At 37.1% G+C, this 22,638-nt stretch overlaps 2 protein-coding genes across 3 annotated transcripts in view; one reads left to right on the top strand and one right to left on the bottom strand.

Annotated features, from left to right (window-relative positions):
• The window catches only part of WASHC5 (WASH complex subunit 5), a 67,972-nt gene extending 61,881 nt beyond the window's left edge, over positions 1-6,091 (top strand). The window contains exon 30 of one of the 2 annotated variants that reach the window (XR_012128497.1): positions 5,982-6,091. The gene's annotated coding sequence lies outside the window, so the exon portion shown is untranslated. Of the gene's footprint in view, positions 1-186; positions 1,005-5,981 lie in introns of those variants that run through there. The other variant, XR_012128496.1, reaches the window with a different exon arrangement.
• Positions 1,145-22,010, bottom strand: SQLE (squalene epoxidase). Its single transcript, XM_073230128.1, has 11 exons — positions 20,838-22,010; positions 17,636-17,888; positions 12,279-12,459; positions 11,569-11,665; positions 10,579-10,692; positions 10,327-10,498; positions 8,432-8,527; positions 4,610-4,752; positions 4,115-4,211; positions 2,417-2,504; positions 1,145-1,670 (listed from the first exon to the last, which is right to left on the bottom strand). Exons 1-11 carry the CDS (start codon positions 21,126-21,128, stop codon positions 1,478-1,480), a joined length of 1,725 nt encoding a protein of 574 aa, XP_073086229.1. The 5' UTR covers positions 21,129-22,010; the 3' UTR covers positions 1,145-1,477.
• Between the last annotated feature and the right edge of the window lie 628 nt (positions 22,011-22,638).

Below are 22,638 nucleotides of genomic sequence, written 5' to 3'. Positions count from 1 at the left end.
CAGGTATATGGTGATAGACAAACTAGTAGCGAATGTAAAGAACATGTACCACAGAAGTTAATTGGTTTCGAAGGCTCACCATACTCTTACAACCCCAGATATTCTGGGATTCCTAGAAGGGTTTCTAGCATCTCTTCTGTAGGACTTATTTCAGCTGCTCCATCCACCCTTTCCTTCCTTCCTCAGCAGCCCGAGCCTCACCCCAGCAGCCCTGCCTGGTCGAGGCCGAGCAGAATTCTAAAAGTGATGTTGCCCAGCACATAAGGAGTTTGGAAGTCAACTTTGGAAGTTCAGCCATCCTGTATCCACATCTCAGAAATATCTTGCTATTTCCCATTTGTAATTAGGTAACAGTAACTTCATGATGAGATCTTTAGTTCTCTGTGAAAATGGCTCCCCAAAGAAAGCTGGCTGGTAAAGAGGCCAGATCTAGGAAAGTGAGGAGTTTTTCACCAGGAAAAAGAACTGTGGGATAAACTAGGGGGTAAAGTGTCCACCATACACTGTGCTATAACGAGGCAGCTGAAACAGGGCAACACATACCAGTTGGAATAACTGCAACTGATCCCACTCGTGATTTGGCTAGAGAACTTAAAAGTTGAAAAAGAAATTTCTACTATGAAAGCTTTGTAAGTCATTTTAGCCATAATCATTAGAATCTGAAGTAGCTCTTTAATATTCCAGGTTATGTATTACTACTCTTTCAGGGGGAACAAATTACATCAATGGTATAAGGGAATTTTCTGAAGTCTTATGATACCTTCTGAATGTCCATAATCTCTTCAAATATACTGTAAACTCAGTAAATTCGAACTGATTTTAAGGCACGGTGGCAGATACTACAAGTGCTTATTTGTTCATTCACTGTTCCTTGAAGTAACCGTAGCCTGGGTTGTTAACATACACAGTGAAACTTGTAAAGCCCTTGACTGCTTTTCTGTATGAATGTGCTATTTTCAGACAACTCAGAAAAGAACCTTATCAGATTGCCTCACTAGATAGATGAAGAAAGGAAGGCACTTCCCCCAAAGTCAGATTTAACAGAACAGGTTTCCCTGTATATTTTGAAATCCACTTTGGTTTTCTTTTCCATTATCAAGAAGCTATGTCAAGAAGTCCAGAATGAGACAAAAAGACATGAGAGTCCATTCTTCATTTTATTGAAGTGACACCCACAGTGACTCATCCCAACTACTGAATTTCAAAAGATAAACCGCAGGTCCTCGGTATTAGCACTAATTTATGGTAACAGTCATTTCCTTTAAACAGTTATTTTCCTTTGCCCTTCATTTTAATTTGCAAATCAAAGTATATGTTTACATGTTTATGTACAAATAACTTCAAAAACAAATTAATTCCAATCTTAGTCCAAGAGTTTCCACTTTAGAAGTGGTATAGTACTATGCTATATATACCCTTTCCAAAAGTCTCTCAGGACTTGGTGAGTTCCAAATACTCATTCACAAACTGTTCCCCTTTAATAAACCAAGTACTTCATTTCTGTGTAAATTAGAGGAAATATTACAGAACATGCTTTGTACAATATAATACCACTACTGAAAATGGCTCGGGGTTTTGTAATCCAAGGTTCTGATTTAAAGCAAAAATATATGGCATAGACTGCAACAGCAAAGAAGTGTCCAATTAAAACTAGAGGGTTAGGAGACAATCTGTAATAGAAGAAAATATATATGTATTAGTAAGACCCAGAAATTAAAGTTTACTCATAAAAAGATATCCCAGTTATATATCATCTACAAAGCTAAATACACAGTCTGCATTTTAGAGAACTTTACAAGCTTGTGTCTTCCTGCTGAGTTTGATGGCAGGGACAGACAAAAAAAGTTCTTTTACAAGACACTACTTAGAATACACCCCCATCAGAGAAGCCAGTAACTCCTCTAAGTATAGTTTATATAAATTCTATGTTTTGAGCTGTTTTCTTTCACTACTCTTGATATCCAGTCTGAAGTACTAGATGGCCTGGCACAGTACTGACATTCAGATTATAGATGAGGAAACACTTAAAGAATTTCAATTTTAGACTTTGCCAGTAATTATCACTCTACATACATCTGTTTGTCAGAACTGTTAGCAAGTTCCTTGAGTCCCTAAACTTCAACCAAATTAAATTTTAAATACAAATTTCTCTTATCCATGGGTCCCATATATCAGATCATGTGTTTAAACTCACAGGCCCAAAACAAGCTTCTGTTTTAATGAAGGGTTTTAGCTTCACCTACCCCCAACTTCTAATCAAAACTGTTTCTCAGAAGTAAAACAAAGGATGAAATACTGCCTTTTTTCATTTCTCTGAGCTAGTGGATAATAAAAATGGTAGAATGTATACAAAAGATTTGCAGTAACTCAAACTAAGAAAATTTGCAATGTTTCCCTTGTCACCAAAGCAACTTACACAGAAAGCAGCCCAACGGGACCAGTAACACATTCTCCACCAAGTTTGAAATAAAGAAAACAAGCTTTTCTTAGTTGATGCAGGGAATCTAAAATAAAAATTTTTTAATTACTCCCAGTCAAACTGTTCACACATTTGTGTTAGAGTGCTAATGGTATGTCAGAAAAAATGAAGCTGTAACATATATCAAACTTCATAGATAATTTTTAAAAAATCTAGTCCTGGAATTTCAGTGACCCAAGAATTCTTTTAAATTCCATAATCAACATTATGGACAGTAGCTTTAGTATGAATATATATACATTTTTATTAATAAATAATTACTATACCAAACATGCAGGTCCTGGAAGTTGTTTAAAAGCTATTTCCTTGATTATATTGTAAATTCATTAAATGACACAAAATATTTTGTAAACTTTGTTATAAAAATACGATTCTAGAAACCAAATTCCCAGTCGCTCAAATGCCCAGCTTGTATCTCTGAAATAATAATAATGCCTTTTATCGGTATAGTTTTTTAGACTTTTCAAAGTAATTCATTAAACCCTCACAACATTGCATGATCAATCAGTAACCTTTTTAATAGTTAAGCATTAATGTTCTTTTCAGGTATGCCTACATTTATATTTACAACAGAAAAAAAGAGGATGCGCCAGGCAAACTTTTATTCCAATAAAGCTCTTTCCTCCTCTAACTCATTTTTTTTATGTTGTTTTGTTGGCAGATTCAAATTCATAATGTAAGATACTCAAGAGCTTACAAAAGCTTAGGAAGAAGAGCTTAGAAAGACTCAAAACTTAGTTTTCTTTTTACTTCCCCAACCAGCCATTTTAACTTCCATTCCAAGTAGCAAGGAAGGAGTGACTGGCAAATCACAATCAATGAGTTATGGAGGCTACAGAAGGCATCTGTACCGTATGATCCTTTGTAATCAGATCACCAAAGGGTGGATCACTAGGACCTCATCTGGGTCATAGAAATAGCTTTGTTGTAGATATATGAAGTAATGGGATTTGAGTTACATGTATTCTTGGAAACCTAAAGGTTTCCAAGCCTACCATTAGCCTTCCATTAACTAATTTGTATGCTGCTGTAGTTGTCTTTTTCTCCATCTCTAACACTGCTCCTGCTAAGTCATGCTCTTCTTAATACCCAGATTGATTATCAACTCACTACAATATGTTAACAAAAACAAAAGCATGAGAATATTCAAATGACTAAAAGGTGGATGCATTCTGCTTCTCGGGCATGGTAATTTTATAAAATGTAAGCTTCACATTCATTTTATAAAATACTACTTTGAAAAGAAATTGAAACTAGTATCAGAAAGAAAAATTAACAATGGTATTATATTTCAATTCATGGCCAGAAAGATTGATCCATCACACCCTTATGCATTTGGGGATATGTATGGTCCGACTGGGACCAGAGGAATTAATAACAGTGAATTATTGAGGTATTGTTATTAAGGTTGTCCAAGAGAAGACAACAGCCTTCCACACAAAGTAGTGGATATATGATGATTACAAGCTAAAAATCTTACTCAAGGATGGAGTTAAAAGGACTATGAACTTGGGAGTCTGCAAACTCAGGAAACATTTCTATTTGACCTAATCACTAACTTTTTAAAATTAAGTTCCCTTCCTGTGCTAAAAATTTGCAATTCAGTAATGTTCATTAAAAAATATCTACACTTACCATCTGGAGCAGAAAACAATTCATAAAGAGCCTGAGCAAGGATATTCACAACAAAGGAATGAGACATTTTTCTTGTCCAATAGAATGATTTTTTGGCCTAAAAAAGAAAAAGATCACTTATTATATGGTAATGGGGGAAAAAAAGAACAAACTGCTGTTTATAATCCCCTTAAACTCTTATTTATACTATGCCTTACATTCAGCATTTACACACACACACATTTCCAGAGCAGTAAGTTATGACTCTGAAACTAAATTCAAAATCACTATGGGCAAAGCGAGCCATGCAAGCCAATGTTATATAACACCCAAATACGGAAAGTGCGATTCACCAGTAGCAAGTCAGGGTCTGTAAGCCTCAACAGACTGCCTAAGAAGCATTACTAAGGATCAGACTCCTAGGTACTTTCCTCCAGCAAAGTCCCATTCCTCTGAAGCTCCAGAAAGAAATCTGTTTTGAGACATTTTTACTAAAGAGTAAATTTAGTATCTTACCTGGAAAACAGCGGCATCATCATAAAGGTCAGGAATACCAGTTAGCATGTTTCTCCACAGCTTAATGTCTTTAAAGACAACAGTCATCCCACCCCCCGTTAGAGGGTGCCTCATGTTGTAGGCATCTCCCAAAAGAAGAACCCCTGTAAAGAGAATGTCTGGGTCAGGGTGCCATCTGAGTGCATCCCTTAAGACAGAAGCTGCGCTGCTAATTTACAACCGTTACGAATGAGAGCTAGACAATTAGAGCGTGAAAACACAAAGGAACAAATGATAAGTTTGCTGAGGCAAAACTTCCAAGGGTTGGCTCAGTTAATAGTTCCTGTGTACCTACCACGCGCCAGACAGTGGGAATACAGTGAGAACAAGAGCAATGTTTCCCACCCTTATGAAACTCACACATGAATCAAAGGGAAAGTCAAAGTCAAAATGTCTGTTTATAAGGCCTTTCATGACAAAAAAGTACCTATAGGAGCCAGGCATAAAAAGCAAGTCTTCGAAAGAAAAAAGCAAATCAAAAGATCTCCAACATTTCACTTCAAAGGTTATACTTCAAACTGAAAAAAAACCAATAGGCAGATATTCCAAACCCATCAGAAGTTTAATTTAGGAGAATGTAAATCTGGACTGAATCTTATCTGAAATCTTACCCTTGAGTCAAAACAGAAGGAAGCTCCCAGTGTGACTCGAGGTGCACCTCCTGACTGAGCTGCCTGACACTGAGATTCCCAGTCTGTTGTCAGACTGGTTAGACCTAGGACTTAGATTTTAAAAAGCACTTGATAATTTTGTCTGTGAGAGAAATAAGACGACAATAATAATAGTGCTGAGGTGGTAAAATTATGGGTAATTTTGTTCTGTAATGTCACAATATACTACATTCATAACTATGGAATACGTTAATATGTATTAATTTACAAAAGGTAGCTTCTAAATTTAATTCAGTTTTTTACATATTACTTGAATACCTTCACTAAAAAACCATAAATTATAACCAGCTTTTATTCCTCTTTCTCCATGTAACAGTCCTCACCCCTCCAACTGGGATATGTTCCCACAGCAGGTTGTTAATATTGTTTTGGCATTGGCTTCATTCCCCTTTGCATATGGTTTATTGACATGACTGAGAGTTCATTATGCTTGTTTTTACACAGCAAACTACAATCTGTTTAAGTTCAGTAACTATAGCATATCAACAGCTCCCATTTAGACCTCTCTTTGAAGCTCCACACTCGGGTTTTTAATGGTGCTCCCTCCACACGACACCTCCAAATGCCCTACCCGCACACTACATGCCCAGTATGTCCAAAAGTGAACTCACAACCTCTCCCCCCACTTCCCTAAGCTTACATTCTTTTTCCTTTCTTTCCAGTGGCAGCAAATAGCTGGCTGAATTACCTAAGCTTGAAACCTGGAATCCACTAAGAGGCTTCACTCTCCCCTACTATAATCCAGTTAATCACAGAGTTTCATGCATTCTACATCCTAGATATTTCCCAAATCCATTCCCTACCTTCCATTTTTATTGCCACATCCTAGTTTAGGCCTTTCATTATCACTGATAAGGAATAATTAAATAGTCTTACTATTAGCTTTAGTATGAATGAATTTTTAGCCAAATGACCCTCCACAACATATCAGAGTAATTACCTCTAAAATAAAAATCTTGCCATGCCACTATCATGTTTTAAACTTTTCAATGAACTGTTAGAACAAAGGAGTTCTGCAAGATTTTGAGATACAAGATACATATGTGAAAATCAATTTTATGTCTATACACTAGCAATGAAGCATCTTGAAATTAAGAAAACAAGTTCATTTACAGTAGTATCAAAAGGAGTGAAATACTTAGGAGTAAATTTAACAAAAGAAATGTAAAACACTCTGAAAACTATGGAATATTGTTGAAAGAAACTTACATTTATAGTCAACTGAATTTTGACAAGAGCGCCAAGGAACTCCAAAGGGGAAAGAACAGTCTTTTCAACCAGTGGTGCTGGGACAACCTTGGACCCCTTCTTCACACCATACACAAAATTTAACTCAAAACAGATCAAACACTAAATGTAATAGCTAAAACTATAGAAGTCTTCATAGGAATCAACCTTTATCACCTTGGGTTAGGCAAAGCCTTTATAGATAATAGCATCAAAAGCATGAGTGGCAAGAAAAACAAATAAAAACTAGACCTCATGAAAGTTAAAAACATCAAGAAGTGAAAAGACAGTCCATGGAATGAGAGAAAAGTTTTATACATCATATATCTAATAAGGGACTTATTTCTAGAATATATAAGGAACTCTTAGACCTCAACAATAAACACTTTCAAATCTGTCCAGTTAAAAAAAATGTGCAAAGTCTGAAAAGACATTTACACAAGTGGCCAATAAACACATGAAAAGATGTTCAAAATCATTACCCATCAGATTAATACAAATCAAAACCACAAAGAGATAGCACTTCATACTTACTAAGATGGTTATGAGCAAAAAGACAGATAACAAGTGTTGTGAAAGATATAAAGAAATTAGAACCCTCATATATTACTAAAAGGAATGCAAAATGGGCAGCCACTTTGGAAAAGTTTAGCAGTTCCTCAAAGAGGTAAACAGAGTCAACATATAACCCAAAAATTCTACTCCTAAGTATATACCATGAAAAATGAAAATATATGTCCACACAAAAACTTGTACACAGATATTCACAGCAGCATTGCTCATAACTATAATTGGAAACAACCCAAATGTTTATCATCTGATGAATGGATAATCAAAACAAAGTATATCCACACATGGAATATTATTTGCTTATAAAAGCAAATGAAGGACAAATACATGTTACAACATGGATCAGCCTCAAAAAAGCCACTTAAAAAGGATCATATATTATATGATTTCATTTATAGGAAATTTCCAGAATAGGCAAATCTATAGAGACAAAAAGCAGATTGATGGTTGACTAGGGCTGGGGGTTAGAAGGAAATGAGGAAGGCTGCTCATGGGTACAGGATTTCTTCTTGGGGTGATGAAAATGTTCTAAAATTGACTGTGGTGATGGTTGTAAATGCCTGTGAATATACTGGAAACTAATGAACTGTACACTTTTAAATGGGTAAACTATATAATCTGAATTATATCTCACTAAAGTAAATTTACTGAGGTATAAAACTTTTAAATGGCTTCTAAAAAAACCTTTTCAATGACTTTCCATTGTCTATAGTATTAAAACTAAACTTTCAGTAAGTATCTTATCTTTCTTCCACTCTGACACCTATCCTTTGCTCCAGCCATGGGCAACCTGAGTTCACTGTGCCACCATTCCTGAGTCCTCCTGGCCTTTGTGGATACTATCCCACGTACTGAGAAGTCCCTCATCTCACAGTGCAACTCATGAACTCCCACTCGTCCCTCAGGCCGCAACTCCAGCTTCACTCCCTGAGCAGTATCTTCCCTCGCCACCCTTCCCAGGTCACAGGCTCCCCTCCCTGCCTTGCAGCTCCCTTCACGGTGAATCAGTTTCCGAGAGCAGGCTTCTACCATTACAGCATTTATCAACGGTGTTCTGAAATTACCTGTCTATATCCTTCACTAGAAAACTGCCTTCTCTAGACTGTAACTGTTGTAGCCTCAATAGCTAGCAGTGACTTACATACACTCAATATTAAATAATAAAGATATCATATTAGTAACATATTAATAATCCACAGTAACCAATTCTCTGTCCCACAAGTTATTCCCAGCAGTATAATCACATATGGCATTTGGAATACTGAAATTGAGTATTTGGAATATCCTTTATAAAATCAGTCCAATAAAAGAGTACCTCGTTTGTTTACTGGTGAAGAAGGAAGGAAGCTTGTTGGCATAGCTCTCAAACGAGAATCCTGAGTGGCTTCTAGGAATGGTTCTTTCAGGTGATCTACAAGAAATCCCACCCCACCATATAAATGGCTTAACATTTCGATATCAAATTATCACATTTTCTTATCAAGTATAAACAAATACCTGCTATATGTCTGTATGGTTGTTACATATATCCTTGGTGATAAATTAAAAACTAATTATTTCAATAATAAATTGTTCACTGTGTACCTAGTTATTCATGCTGAAGAAAAAGGAATCTAAGAGGAAATTAATGTAAATCAATATATATAGTTGAATGAACAAAAAACTAGAGAAGGAGTGAAGCAAATTTAGATGAAATGGGACAAGGAGAAAAACCACCTGCCCCTCCAAATGTTAACTGATAGGTGTCATATTTAACAATTTATGGTCACCACCATATTGTGGCAATAACAGATTAAATATACTACCAATTCAGAAATAGCAGGAGGGTATGTACAGTAGAAAAAGGATAAGATGTAGAGAGCTCTACCTTTCTGAGTTTCAATTTCTTCATCTATAAAATGAATGGATTAGATTAGCTCATCTCTAAGATACTTCCCAGTTTTAAAGTTTTGTGCTTCTACTTGTATAGAAAATGAACTTTCTTTTCATATAGTTCTCATTGTAATCTGGGAATACAGGAACAGAATGCCTATTACTGAAATTATTCTATTCCTTAAGGAGTAGAATTTCAATAATATTAACATAAACCTATAAATGGTTTTTCCTTCCATGATCTTAGGGCAGTCTTCTCCAATTAACTTCTGAATTGGAAAAAACAATCTACAGTAAAAGAAAAAAAAATGCTAAGAATATCATGATACTGACTGTCCTTTTCCTAAATATGCCTAACTCATTTTTCCATCTGAAATTTTCAAAAATGTCTTAACTGAGTGAAAATGTATTGAAATGTTGAAAATGTCATTATTAAAAGTCTAAATTGATTCATCTATACCTTCATTTCTGTTAATACTGTTATAAAAGAGTGCTTTTGCTTAGTTAAAAAAAACTTGAAAAAAGAACAATTTTTAAAAATTCACTTATACCAAGGATTGTTTCCTATTACTATATTACTATAATCATATAATTAACAAGCAGGACTTCCCTTCAATTTTGCCAATATTCTTAATAATTTTTTACATTCTTTTCTTACCTGTATCTTCCCATTCTCAAAAAAAAAATCAGAATATAATTTTTGTGTCCTCAATCTCATGAAGCCTTTCTGTATTCAACTCAAAACTAAAAATCACCTTAAAGACTCCTTATAGCTTTCATGTTCTGAGGGCAAGGATGTATTAGCCAGACAGACCTGGTTTCAAACTTGGCTGTGCCACTTACTAACAGTTTGTTCTTGGAGAAGCTAAGGAACCTCTCCAAATCTTAGTTCCCTTATGTGTAAAATGGGGGTAATGATAATGCCTACCTCAAAGGGTGGTTGGTAGATTAAATGAAATTGTGTTTTCTTAAATAGTAGACATTCAGTAAGTGGTAGCTAGCATTTCTACAAAAGCTAAGCACAAAAGTAATTAAATATAAGACTAGGTTGCTCTTCAGACTACCTTAAAAAGTACCATATATGCCAGTATTAGTATTCTAAAAACTATGCTTTGTTAATAATGAATAGATTGAAACTTTTTTTTAACTTTGCAATTTTATGTGCTAAATGGTTCAGCTCAGAGTACCTGACTGACTAGATGCATTTTCTCATGTGCCATCCTTACCTTTGGCCCAATTTAGACACAGCTTTAGTGAAAACTACTAGAGACGGAGAACCTTTTGTGAAATTTGCTTTCAGGCTGTAGATTACAATGGGAATGAAATCTTATTTCTTACCAGGTAATTGTGGGTAAATTTTTTCAACCATGTATTCTCTTAAATTCCTTGGCATTTCTCCTCGAATGTCAACAAGTACTCGAGTTTCATGAGATGAAATCTGGTAGATGAGAACTGGGCTTGGGTTAGCTAAAATAAGTTCAGCATGATTTGCCTTAAATTGTGGTGCATTCTAGGGAAAAAATAAAATATTTTAATAATTTTCAAATTCCAAGTTGCCTTTATTTTTCTACAATTACATTCGTACAGTACCTTCATAAGAAAGCCAACAAAATGAGATGAAACAGAAACTTTACTGGAGGTCAGGTTTTTCCTGAACTTGGAAAAAAGTCCATCTGCAACAACAGTCAATGGAGCGTGCAGTTCCTACAGCAAACATAAAGCATATTCAGCTAAGTGGTTAAAAATACAGAGGAAAAGGACTGTTCCTTCAAAATGTGCATGAACAAATTTAAATATATAATCAGACAACATTAATAGAGGCTATTTGAAGATAATGCTTTGAGGAAACTATTTTATGGGCTTAAGTTAATGCATGACCAATCTTCAGAGGTACGTCATCTGAATCCCTAAGGATCACCATCCTTCAAAGCTCTACCATTCAAACCATCTGGGATTAGGCTACACTTTAATAAACAACTACTAAGCAAGCATGGATCATGAAAAACTGAATCTCATTACAAATTTCAAGTACAAGCCAGATATTTTTATTCTAGAATTTTCAAACCTCATACAGTGCTTTCCATCAGTGGCTAGGGCTTAGGAGAATTCTGTATACATGAATTATGTATAAAATTAAATATACAATACAAATGTAATGATAAAAAAACATATTGTGCAGTTAAAGCCCATTTTGTTCAAGGATAAACTGTACTGGAAACTAATTCTATTTCCCCAGAGAATCTCTTACTTGTACCTTTCTGATGTAAATAATTGTTTATTTTATCCTAATAATTTATTTTATAGTGAATCCTTCCTTTTCCACCTTCCAGTTCCCCTCTGCTTCTCTGCTAGGGTATATTTCTCATGTCTGGTTTTAATACTGTTAATATAGTGGGGTTTGCTTATGAAGTTATTTGTATAGCAATGTTTTGCAATCTAAAATCCATCTTACTGCAGAGGGCTTGGAGGGAACTCAGTCCATTTGAGAAATAAGAAATTGCTGAGCCTACTTTTTTAAAGGAGGAGAAGAACAAGAGGAAAAGAACCTCTTAGGAAGAGCTACCATTTGATATATCGCACCTTGATGTCTCCGGTTTCTTTATCTTTGTACTGAACTCCCACTACAGCATCATCTTCTTCTAATAACTGCAGCACAATGCCCTCGATAAACTTTGTACTAAAAGATAAATAGAAATCAATTCTATAAGAGCACATTTGAGTCATTTAAATGACGAATCATAAACTCCTTAATTCTTATCTCCAGTTTGCTCTTGTAAACTAGACACACATGCTTTGTGAACACATGTCCACAGAAAAGGTCTAGAATGACAAAAAGCAAAAACATCATTAATGAGTTTTAGAATTATGTGTAGTATTTTCTAATTTCCTAAAATTGAAGACATGTTACGAATGTAATGATTAAAAGAATATTTTTTAAAATAATAGATTTTTATCTCAATTCATTAAAAAATAAAATACATGCAGACAATTTTACATATCCACACAAATTCATACCCAGATTGGAAAATACAACTGGATTTTATCCACCAAATTATTGATAGTAGTTACTTCTAGTGAGAAGGATCATGGGTAATATTTATAGTCTTCTTTATGGTATTCTTAACAAAGTCACTGAAGATCTAACATTCTTCTAACTTATGGTTTACTTTAACATAATACCTATATTCTAGCCTCTACCCAACACTCACAAAAATTTATAAAATAGTGTGTGACAAAGGCCAAGGTTAAATGTGTTCTTTAACATTACATATTTGAAGCTGGAGTCTTACTTGGGCTCTGCCATGGCTGCTTTCCGAAGACTCATGATGAATCTTCCGTGATGGAAAGCTCTTCCGCTCTGCACTTGATTGTTTTCCAATAGAGGGTAAGGAATTTGAACCTCTGACTTGCTTTCTTGATCATGAATCATGTAGCCATGTACAACCTGGGAATCAATACCTTCTACTGCATCTGCAAAACAATTCAGTTCAAAAACATCGATTTCATTAATGTGCCCAGAGTTCTACTAGGCACCAAGAGGACAAGGAGGCATTTAAAATGAGTCTCTGTCTTCATTAAGCTATGAGACCGTTTGGAAGACTGGACATTAATATATGTTTGAAATCTTAATGCTTCTGGAAAAGTACACAAATATCCTAAAAAGTTGCCAATTAGCAGTTTATTCCATTTGGATCTCAGTAAATTGGCAGTCTTTACTCAGATGTTTATAAAAAAAAATACTAGATGTTTGAAGCCCATCTAGTGTAAAAAAAAATACTAGATGTTTGAAGCCCATCTAGTATTTCTATAATGTTTTGTCCAACTACTGAGATAGCTTGTTTTTCTCAACCTGTAACTGTATTACAGATGTACTTTATATGCTAAAATTGACCAATTTAGAACACACCAGAAAATGTAAAAAGGATAGCAGCATAATAAAATTCTGCCTTGGGTAAACTATCTTAAGTACATAAATAAGGTCTAATTTAAGATTTCTGGGACATGTCTCTATCTCAGCTTTATTGATGGAATCAAATATGACAGACTTTGGACACTTAAACAGGCAGAAAGACAGTACCCTAAACTTCAATGAAATTCATGCTTCAAGAATAATAGATACTAATAATTTAGAAGCCAGTGACATTCACTACAGTTATCACTAGGGCTCCATAATTGTGATATTTGACTACTTACTGGTTAATATATCACATAAAGTGACATGGAAAACACTCTTCCACATTAAGAAGTACAGAATTGCTTTCCATTAAAAAGCAAGCGAAAAAACAAAAACAAAAAAACATTTATGCAAAACATGAAAAGCAACTTCAAAGTCAAACCAGTAAACAAGTTTTAAAGGCAACAGCATCAAAACTACAAGCTAAGAAAGCTAGAGTTGTAAAGGGCACTCCTGGAAAGGAAGTAAGGGTCTCATAAGCAAGGGACATTGGAACTTCACACCATATATAAATTTCTTGTCAATAAAATAAAGATCACAAAAACTCAATTCAATGACCTGAGACATGACATGGAATTAAGCCATCTACCACAGGACATGACCCATAAGAAATCCAAACATAACTTTGTGCTCAAACTGAGTATATAGTGCATATTAAAATATGTATCATTTATGAAAGCCCAAATATAAACCAGAGTCAAGGAATAAATATAAGAAAAGATATGGAGTATTTATGAAACTTTATTTAAATACATTAAAGACCTAACTGAATGCAGGGTATACCACATTCATGAATAAGAAATTCAAATCAATTTTTCAAAATTGAGCTACAGATTCAATTTTTTTTGAGTCATAATCTTGACAGGGTTTTTTTTTCATGGAAATTGAGAACCTAATTATAAATTATATACAGAAAAGCAAAAAGACCATGTAAAGCCAAGATGATCCTAAAGAAAATGAAGTGAGGAGGAGGTCCCCCATTAATTACTGAGACTTCTATACATAAAGATAAAGCATTTAAATTATAATATTCCTTTTAAGAGTTCCAGACATTAATCTTAAACCAATAGACAATCAGTTCACTTAATAAAAACCCACACTCCGTGAGGGATAAATCCATACTATATGAAAAGTCCATGCTCCAAAAAGTAACTATTCTAAGTGGTCCTATATTCCATATCTCACACCTGAGGGGAAATAAATAGCATAAGGAAGATTAAAAAGACTTCATATTAAAGGATTTATGGTATGTGGACTAGCAAATACTTTATAGGTTCTCTGACATGTGATGAACTACATATAACAATCCACTGAGGCTTGTGCCATAACCTTGGAGTTGTCTCCTGAGGCCAGATCTCTAAAGGATATAGTTGGAGAGCATTTCTGGTTGCCTCATGGTCAACTATAAAGGTAATGATCCTTCTCAGGATTTTGTCACCTTGGTCTCAGGAAATCTCTTGTAAACTGGTGGTTTGGAAACCCGTAAGGACAGAGATGGAATCTCCCTTCTTCATAAGGCACTCTCTCCACATGGGTCCTTACCCAGTAGTCTTCTGCTTTTCCTCCTCACTGACTGCTCCTTCTCGGTCCCCTTTTCTAGTTCCTGCTCACCTCACTATCTCCAGATAGTAGGGTTCCCCAGGGTTCAGTCCTGGACATCTTTTGGTAATGTCTTCTAGTCTCATTTAAATTCTATGACACCTCTCTCTCATACCAAACATTGACATCAGTAAGTCCTACTGACTCTTCCTTTAAAATACATTTCCAGAATGTACTCACTTCCCACACCTCTACTGCTATGACCCTGTTCCAGTCCATCAACTCTCATTGATTCTGCAATAACCTCCTAACAAGTCTCCTTGCTTCTGACCTTGCCACTTTATGATCTATTCTTTTTTCTACACAATAACAAGAATACTTTGAATGTTGTTAATCATACTTCTAAAATGTGACATTGAATAATTCCTCTTCTTAAAATTCTCCAAAGGCTTCCATGTGGAGTCACGGCCAAATCCATATAGTGGGTTACAAAGACCTTTTAGAGTCCAGCCCCCGATAATCGACCTGACCTTTTCTCTAACTATTCTCACTCCAGTCAACACTACTCTCTCTCCTCACTCTTTAAAGAGGCCGGGCTTGCTCCTCCCCCAGGCTTTTCCCTGCGTGATATTTTTTCTTGCCCCAGATATCCCAAGGGCAACTCTCTTACCTCCTTCCATTCTTTACTCAAATATCATCTCTCAAAGAGGCTTTCCCTTCCCCAACCACATTATTTAAAATCACATAGCTCCCTATCTCCCTTTTTTCCAAAGTCCTTATAACCATTAACATACATTCTTAATTTTATTTTTACCTTTTATCACCAGCCTCTACACTACCCACTAGAACGTGTACTTTCTGAAGGCTGGAATTTTCTGTTTTGTTCACCACTGTAGCTTCAGCATCTATAACAGTACCTATAATATGATCAATGCCTAATAAATATTTGTTGAATGAATGAATGAATGTCACTGTCACCTCCCTCTCTTGCATTATTGCGTTCTGCCTCACTACTTTCAACGTCCCCAAACATCTTGTAGTATCAAAATGCACCTCCTTTGCCCTCACATATACATCTCACTACTGCCCTATTTCTGTTTTTTATTAGTGAAAAACTCAAGAGTAGTTTTCTATTCTCCAATTTTTTAATCTCTCACTCACATCAGTCTGATTTTGTCTCCACAACTCCACCGCAACATTTCAATGTCACAAGCAAACTCCAAGTTGCCAAATCCAATGGCTGTTTTTCTGTACTCATCTTACCTGACTTTCAACAGCAAACCAAGACACATCTGTCCTTTCCTTTATTGATACATACCCACTCCTCCTACTAGAAACATTCTCCTCTCTTGGATTAAGTGACACCAAAACCTGTGGCTTTCTTCTGCCATTCTGCCAGTTACTTCGAAGTCGCTTGTACACTGTCTTCTTCAAAAGTCAGCCTGGATTGGTTTATTCTGTTTTCTCTTTTCTCCCTACATGTTCTCCTTAAATGGTTTTAATCATTGCTGTGGCTTTTAAGTGCTACAAATATGCTGACATCTCTGAAATTTCTAACTCCAGCTCAAACCTCTCCTCTGCACTCCAGATTCATATATTTAACATCTTCACTTGATCTCAATGTCCCCCAAATTTCTTCCAATACCTGTTCCTCAACAGGTCATCTTCCTGTCAGCAAATGGTACCACCACCTACTGGTTGTTCAAACCAGAACCTAGGAATCATTTTTTAATACCTCCCTCTTCCTTCTATCTCACACCAATTCTTCAGTGACTCTTGCCATTTCTGCCTCTTAATTTTATAATGAATCAGTCCATTTCTCTTTATATCCTCTGCTACCTTGCTAGTCCAAACCACCATTATCTATTGTTTGAACTTAGCAATGAGTCGCCACTAGACTCTTTGCTTTGATTCTCGCTACTCCCACTGCCACAATCTTAGTCTACTCACCACATCATATCCATGTATTCTTTCAAAATAGCATTCTACAAACTACAGGGTATGATCAGTGATAAATTGTGAAATGAGTTTCAACCTGTGAATTGTATACTTGGGTAAAATGACAAGTATTTAAAAAGTAAAATAAGACAAATTTCATTCCAATTTAAATATACGTATGTACTGAGGATGTTCAATGTGTTTGTTACTGTAAGTAGCTGTCAAAAGTTTAAGCCACTTTATAGAGGCATAATCAAGATCACATCACCTCCTACTCTACTATCTATAAAACTATACAAAGCGGTATCTGCTTACCTCTCCAACCTTAATCTCAAGCCACTCTCTGTAACCCATCACTCAGTACTTTCTACCTACATTGGTGTTCTTGTTGGTTCCTTGAATAAAATAGCAAATATTTACACAGTGCCTCCTACATACCAGGCACTGTTCTGAATGCTTTGTGTACAGGAATTCATTTAATTCTCATTAACAACCTATGAGGCAAAGACTCTTAGAATGGGGCCATTTTACAGGTGAGGGAACCAGTACACGAGAGTTTCAAAACTTAGCCAAGCTCATACAGCTTTTTAAGTACCTGAGCTGGTATTCAAAACAGGCAATCTAGTTTCAGCATCGATGCTCATAATTACTCCAGCATTCCACCTACCACATATGCCAAGCAAGCTCTTTCTCTATTCATAGCCTAAGCATATCTTGTACTCTGATCCTCAAGAGTATAGTTGATCTGTCTTGTTCCCCAGTATAAATCTGGTATTTAGTACAGCACCTCACAAAGTGGACAGTGAATAAGTATACCCTAAATAAACAGTTAAGGGCTTAAAACGCATTGGCTTAATAGATGAATGATGCTTAAATAAAAGATTCTACAACAGGCACATAATAATATGCAGTCTATACACGACAGTCCCCTTCACCTTTCCCTAAAGTTTATGCCCTCATTCTATTTTTCCAGTCCTTAATTTTGATTATTACAATTTTTCAGCCACTTCATTGTATCTCACTAAGTCTACTTCATATCTTCTCACACTACTAAATACTTTTTTTCTCCTTTGCTCTATTTTCATGGAAATTTGTTGGTAAATGAGTACAGTAACTTTTATAAAGAAAACAGAATACATTTTCCCATCCCAGGATAGAGTACAGTGCAGAGTGCTTGTTTGCACACACAACTCCTAAAGATCAATATGAACCTACCTTCAAGTCCAAGGTCTTTAAGGACGTGATAACCACCTGGCTGCAGATATTCTCCAACTATCCTGTCAGGCTCTTTTAAATCTCTCTCAATTACTGTCACCTTTCTTCCATCTCTCGAAAGGACTGCTGCCAAAGCAGAGCCAAGGACACCAGATCCCACAATGATAACTTCTGGATCATTTTGAGAAGATGTTGATGCAGAGGCTGCTGCTCCTATCAAGGCTGTTTCTGAAATACTGGCTCCTTTTTTGCGCTGGTTAAAAAAAAGAAAAAAGTGAATTACGTATCCATATGTGTTATCCTTAAATCATACTACTACTATAGACACACTGGACTTTTGCATCTTGAGCAAAAGCTTTACCTTAAATAGCAAATTCAAATGAACTATGAAATTTTTAAATACAGGTCATATATAGAAACTAATGATACAAAATGCTGGCTAAAGAAAAATGTATAATATTATCTCAATAAGAGTAAGTTTGATATTTATATATAATAATATATTACTAATAATATATAAAACATAATATATAGACTATATAATGATATATAATAATATATTAATAATAACATATTCTGTTTTCTAAATATATTTAGAAGATGCTGTTCTACAGACATATTTAGAAATCCATACCAGGCCAAATATAAAAAATACTTTCAAGGGGCTTCGAGGACTATTATAGGGAAAAATTCCATAATTAATTATTCAATTCTTCAAATACATACCGAAGATCTACAAAATGCAAGCCATGTACAACTTCTGATATGACTTCACGTTGCAAACTATTCAGCACCTTTTAGGTACTTCCACTATTCATCTTAATTTTCTCCTTCGAGGTTTTCATCTGATCATCTATCTTAACCTAAAATCACTTTTATATTATGAAAAGACTGTCAAATCCTGGCTACTAATCTATTAATTGGGAATTATTTAACACAACAAAATTCCAAAGGAGTAAAATGACTATTTATGCTTTGGAATTCAACCTGATCACCATTTTAGTCCTTAACATATAAGAATATATTTAATTTACCATTTCCTTTTCTTCTGATACTCTAAAGAGGGCCTGATCTAACATCTGGTCCTCCAATTTATAAATAAATATTAAACCTATTCCTTGCTGGGCTGACAGTAAAAACTTTACTTGATCATAAGATGACTTTTTCATGAAAAAGGCTTGTTTTGAGAGATTTATGCCCATTGAGAGTAACAGTGAGAGTGGGTTTTTCTTTTCAATGAATAATTCAATACTATAATAAGTATTTTTTTCTTGGTATATGGATTCACAAGTGGGAATGTATTTCAGATACAGAATTACAAGAAACCATCTTTCTTGAGTTCTCTGACCTTAACGATTAAAATAAGATCAAATGCCATTTTCAAAGGGTTTTAATAAGTCCCAAGGCAAAAAGCTAAAACCATTTAAATAAAAGATTTAACTTTCTAAAGGATAAAACAAAACCTTTTAGAATTTTAATTCTCTATGATTTTAATATCCATCCAGTCTTCCTTTACTCTATATAATGGACTGGGGCATTGTCCACTCCATTTTTAATAATTTCTCTTAGAGAAATCACCTTTTTGTCTTTTAAAGAGAAGATAATAGAGTTGACACTTCCCATCAGTATTTCTTAATGACCAGAGATGATTATCCTTAAATTACTGTTTACAGAGCAAAATAAGGCCCTTTTCTCCTCTTGACTGTTTAATAGTTTTTCTTCCTAAATTTTCCCTGTTAAACACACACACAGACACACATACACACTTGGAAGGTCAGAATAGGAAGCACTAGTGGGAACTCAGTACTCAATACACAGCCTACCAACTCTGGTGTTTAGAAAATGAGCATAAAGTCTGAGGCATTCACAAAGTGAAACCGATTACTGACTACTGGTAATCCAATTCCCAAGTTATCTCAGACAATACCAAAGTATTCAAATTGAGAATTAAAGATTCCCTCCCCTTCCTTTTCCATTCCTCCAACCCACACCCGTCATGTATCACTGAATTCAGCACTACTCAAATGTTCCTAACAGATGTAAACTACCTTTAGACCAGTATTAATAGCTGCTATTTATTAGACAGTTATGAATCAGGCATTTTGCAAACATTAAATCATTTAACTCCCTAACAGCAGGCTTGTGCCGCCCCCATCTAACAGAAAAGGCAACTGATTCTTACAGAAACTAAGCAATCTTCCAAAGGTCTGACAGCCAGAAGTGATGGAGCAAAAATTCTAAACCAAGTCCTCTGTTCTGTAAGCCTTGCTCATTTGTGTAAGTAATGTGGACACAGAACCGTCAAAGAGCAAATTACTTGCAGGCCACTCACCCCAACTCCAGATCATCATTATCCCCACCTGGCCTAGTATTTGGGCTCTCTTACCTGACATCCCTGCTTCCATTCTTGTACTCTACAATCCACTCTCCAAAGAGTAACCAGAATGTTTTTAAAAACTAAAAATCAAATATTGTTACTCCCATGCTTAAAAATCCCAGTGCTCTTGTGGAAAAGTCCAAACATCCATGGCCAACAGGCCTTCTATATTCTGGCCTCAAAGATCTCCCTCATCCCTATTGCCCCCTTCGCTGCGGTCTTCCCACACTAAACATTACGTGAAAAACAGCCTTTGATTTAGGAACATGACTGAACTGTGGACAGTAGCCAATTATTCACTTGATTTAGTATATTACTACACTGACTTACTCAAAGCTCCATTAATGTGGGGAGAGGAGGGTGTTTTGTCCAAGACTAAAGTGCTGAGCATTTTTACTGTGCCAGCTCTTCCAACTGTTCTGTCACTTCCCCCAACAATCACTTCTTACAAGCAGCAGACTTCACCTGCAGGTTTCTTCCCAGGTACAAACACAATTCTTACCCTAAAACATTTGTTTTTACATCACATAAAGTGATTCTGTCCTCCTTCAAAATGAAATTCTAACATTTAATTTCACCTTTCAAAATCAAATCGATATTCATAATCAATTTCATTTAGGTTGGCTCAACCAAATGAAACAAATGTTTTCAATCATCCCTAATAGTGTCAAGGATGCAGCCACAAAGGCTTAAAAAAAACTGAGAATTCGTATCACTGTATCTAAATTGTTGCCTTTTGCCCCTTAAGAATTTACATTTGAGTGACCCCAATCCTAATTTTCAAATAAGATACTCATTTGCTTGACCACTTTGAATTCAACCTACCCTCCTAGACCCAAGCTGCTCTTTATTTTCTGATCCAGGAGGGGATTTGGCCCAGAAGAAGCCAATGAAGGGCAAGGCTGACATAATATCCGAGAAGGCGGCAAAGTGGGACCCACTCTGCTGGCGCCCGAGGAAGGTCCCGTTTCGGTAGCGACAACGGTACGAGAGCACCAGGCCCAGCGAAAGGAACACCAGCACGCCCAGCAGGAGCTCCTTGTTGGCCAAGGAGACGAAGTCTCCGCATTTCTTATAAAAATAGGTGAAAGTAGCAATGCCAAGAAAAGTCCACATTGTTCCAAGGCTACTTGGGTGACTCTGGGTCCGTGTTGGGATCCTTTTTTGCCTTGTAGGGTTTGGGTGATGACAGGTTTTCCCCGAAATGCTACCAAAAGGAGCACAAGAAACCGGCCAAACTCCAGTAAATATCGTAAAAACAGGATTGCAGTTCAAATCAGAGCAATTTACAAAATCATATAAAGTTACTACAAAAGTATCTGAAGACAGGAAAGTTGTCCAGGACTTAGAAAGCAGTATTAAAAAAATCGCCTGCTCCAACAGCACCGACCGGGCTCTCCTGTTTCAGTCAATCCATTTATTTCCTTTTCTCTTGTTTCCTGGATGGGTTTTTCCTGGGGGTTACTGCAGGTGATGTTTTTAATTTTGATGTTGGCTCTTAGTGCTGAAAAACCTTTCTCTCTCACCAGCAGCAGGTGCTCTTTCAGAAGACAGTGAGGGGTAAAAAAAAAATCAAAGAAATCTTGGCGCTGCGAGAAAAGTGGCCTCGCCTCCTGAGACCGCGATCCCCAGGTCGGGCTGGCAAGCGCGGAGTACGACTCGGCGCCCACCCACCCCGCGGGCGGCCAGGCTACGCGGCCCAGGTGGAAATTCCGGGCTGCCGTCTCCCACCAAAGATGGCCTCGGCTTCACCACTGCGGCTCCGGCGCAGGGAAGGGCAACCCCTGTTGAAAATCTCCCCACATCAGCCTCCGATACACCAGCCCCGAACCTTCCAGTCCGCGATTCCGTTTCCCCGCAGGTGAACGGTGATCTCCAGACAACTTCCCTCAGAGGAAGGCGGCTCCCGATGGCCTATTCGCCAACATCCCAACCCCGGGCGGCGCCGCGCTAGTAACCAGAGTAACCACCAGAGGCTTGCCACCCACCCCGCGCGCGCCGCGGCCCAAAGGCTCCGCCCAGGCGAGGGACCAGGGGGTGGAGTTCAGGGAGGAGAGCCCGCTCCGCCCTGCGCGCAGGCCCCGCCCGCCGCCGCCGCCGGCCAATGAGAACGCCCACCGCTCGTAGGCTGAGATGGCGCTATGCGGCGTTTGGCCAATCGCGGACGCCGCGGCCAGATCGGGGACGCCGGGTGAGGCGCTAGGGCGATGTTGCGTGATGGTGTAGGGTGGGACTGCGCGCAGGGGGCCCTGCCACCTGGTAGGCGGATCGGGGGGGGCTTGATTTGGCTCCGGAGGAGGTGGGGTTAGAGGGGGTCGTGCCCTCGGGTCCGCCCTCAGGTTTTTGGCTGCAGCTCCCGCTGCTGCGGTCCTTCCTACACAGGGAGAGGCAGAGGTGGTGCCGAGGACGCCCCTGTGCCACCTAAAGTCGAGATGTTTCCATTCATTCCGTGGACTTTACTGAGCGCTTACTACAATGCCATCCCGGGGCCACAGGGATGAATCAGACACAACCTTTTTGTCCTGTGCCTAGTGTGTGTAGAACCTAGACGATGGTAGGAAGAGCTACCGGTGTGTGGAGAACCGGACGCTCAAGCTGAATCTGGAAGGACGAGTAGGCAGCAACT

The sequence above is a fragment of the Manis javanica genome, chromosome 2 (assembly GCF_040802235.1).
Source record: "Manis javanica isolate MJ-LG chromosome 2, MJ_LKY, whole genome shotgun sequence".
Lineage (NCBI taxonomy): Eukaryota > Metazoa > Chordata > Mammalia > Pholidota > Manidae > Manis > Manis javanica.
Note: the sequence above shows the minus strand (reverse complement) of the source record. Positions and strands in the feature narration are given on the sequence as shown.

Excerpts from the sequence above, each read along its gene's own strand:
- SQLE (XM_073230128.1), bottom strand. The coding sequence starts at position 21,128 with ATGTGGACTTTTCTTGGCATTGCTACTTTCACCTATTTTTATAAGAAA. Across the intron at positions 11,666-12,278 it reads GCAGCCATGGCAGAGCCCAA|TACAAAGTTTATCGAGGGCA; the intron begins GTAAGACTCCAG and ends TTTATCTTTTAG. Across the intron at positions 4,212-4,609 it reads ATGATGCCGCTGTTTTCCAG|GCCAAAAAATCATTCTATTG; the intron begins GTAAGATACTAA and ends TTTCTTTTTTAG.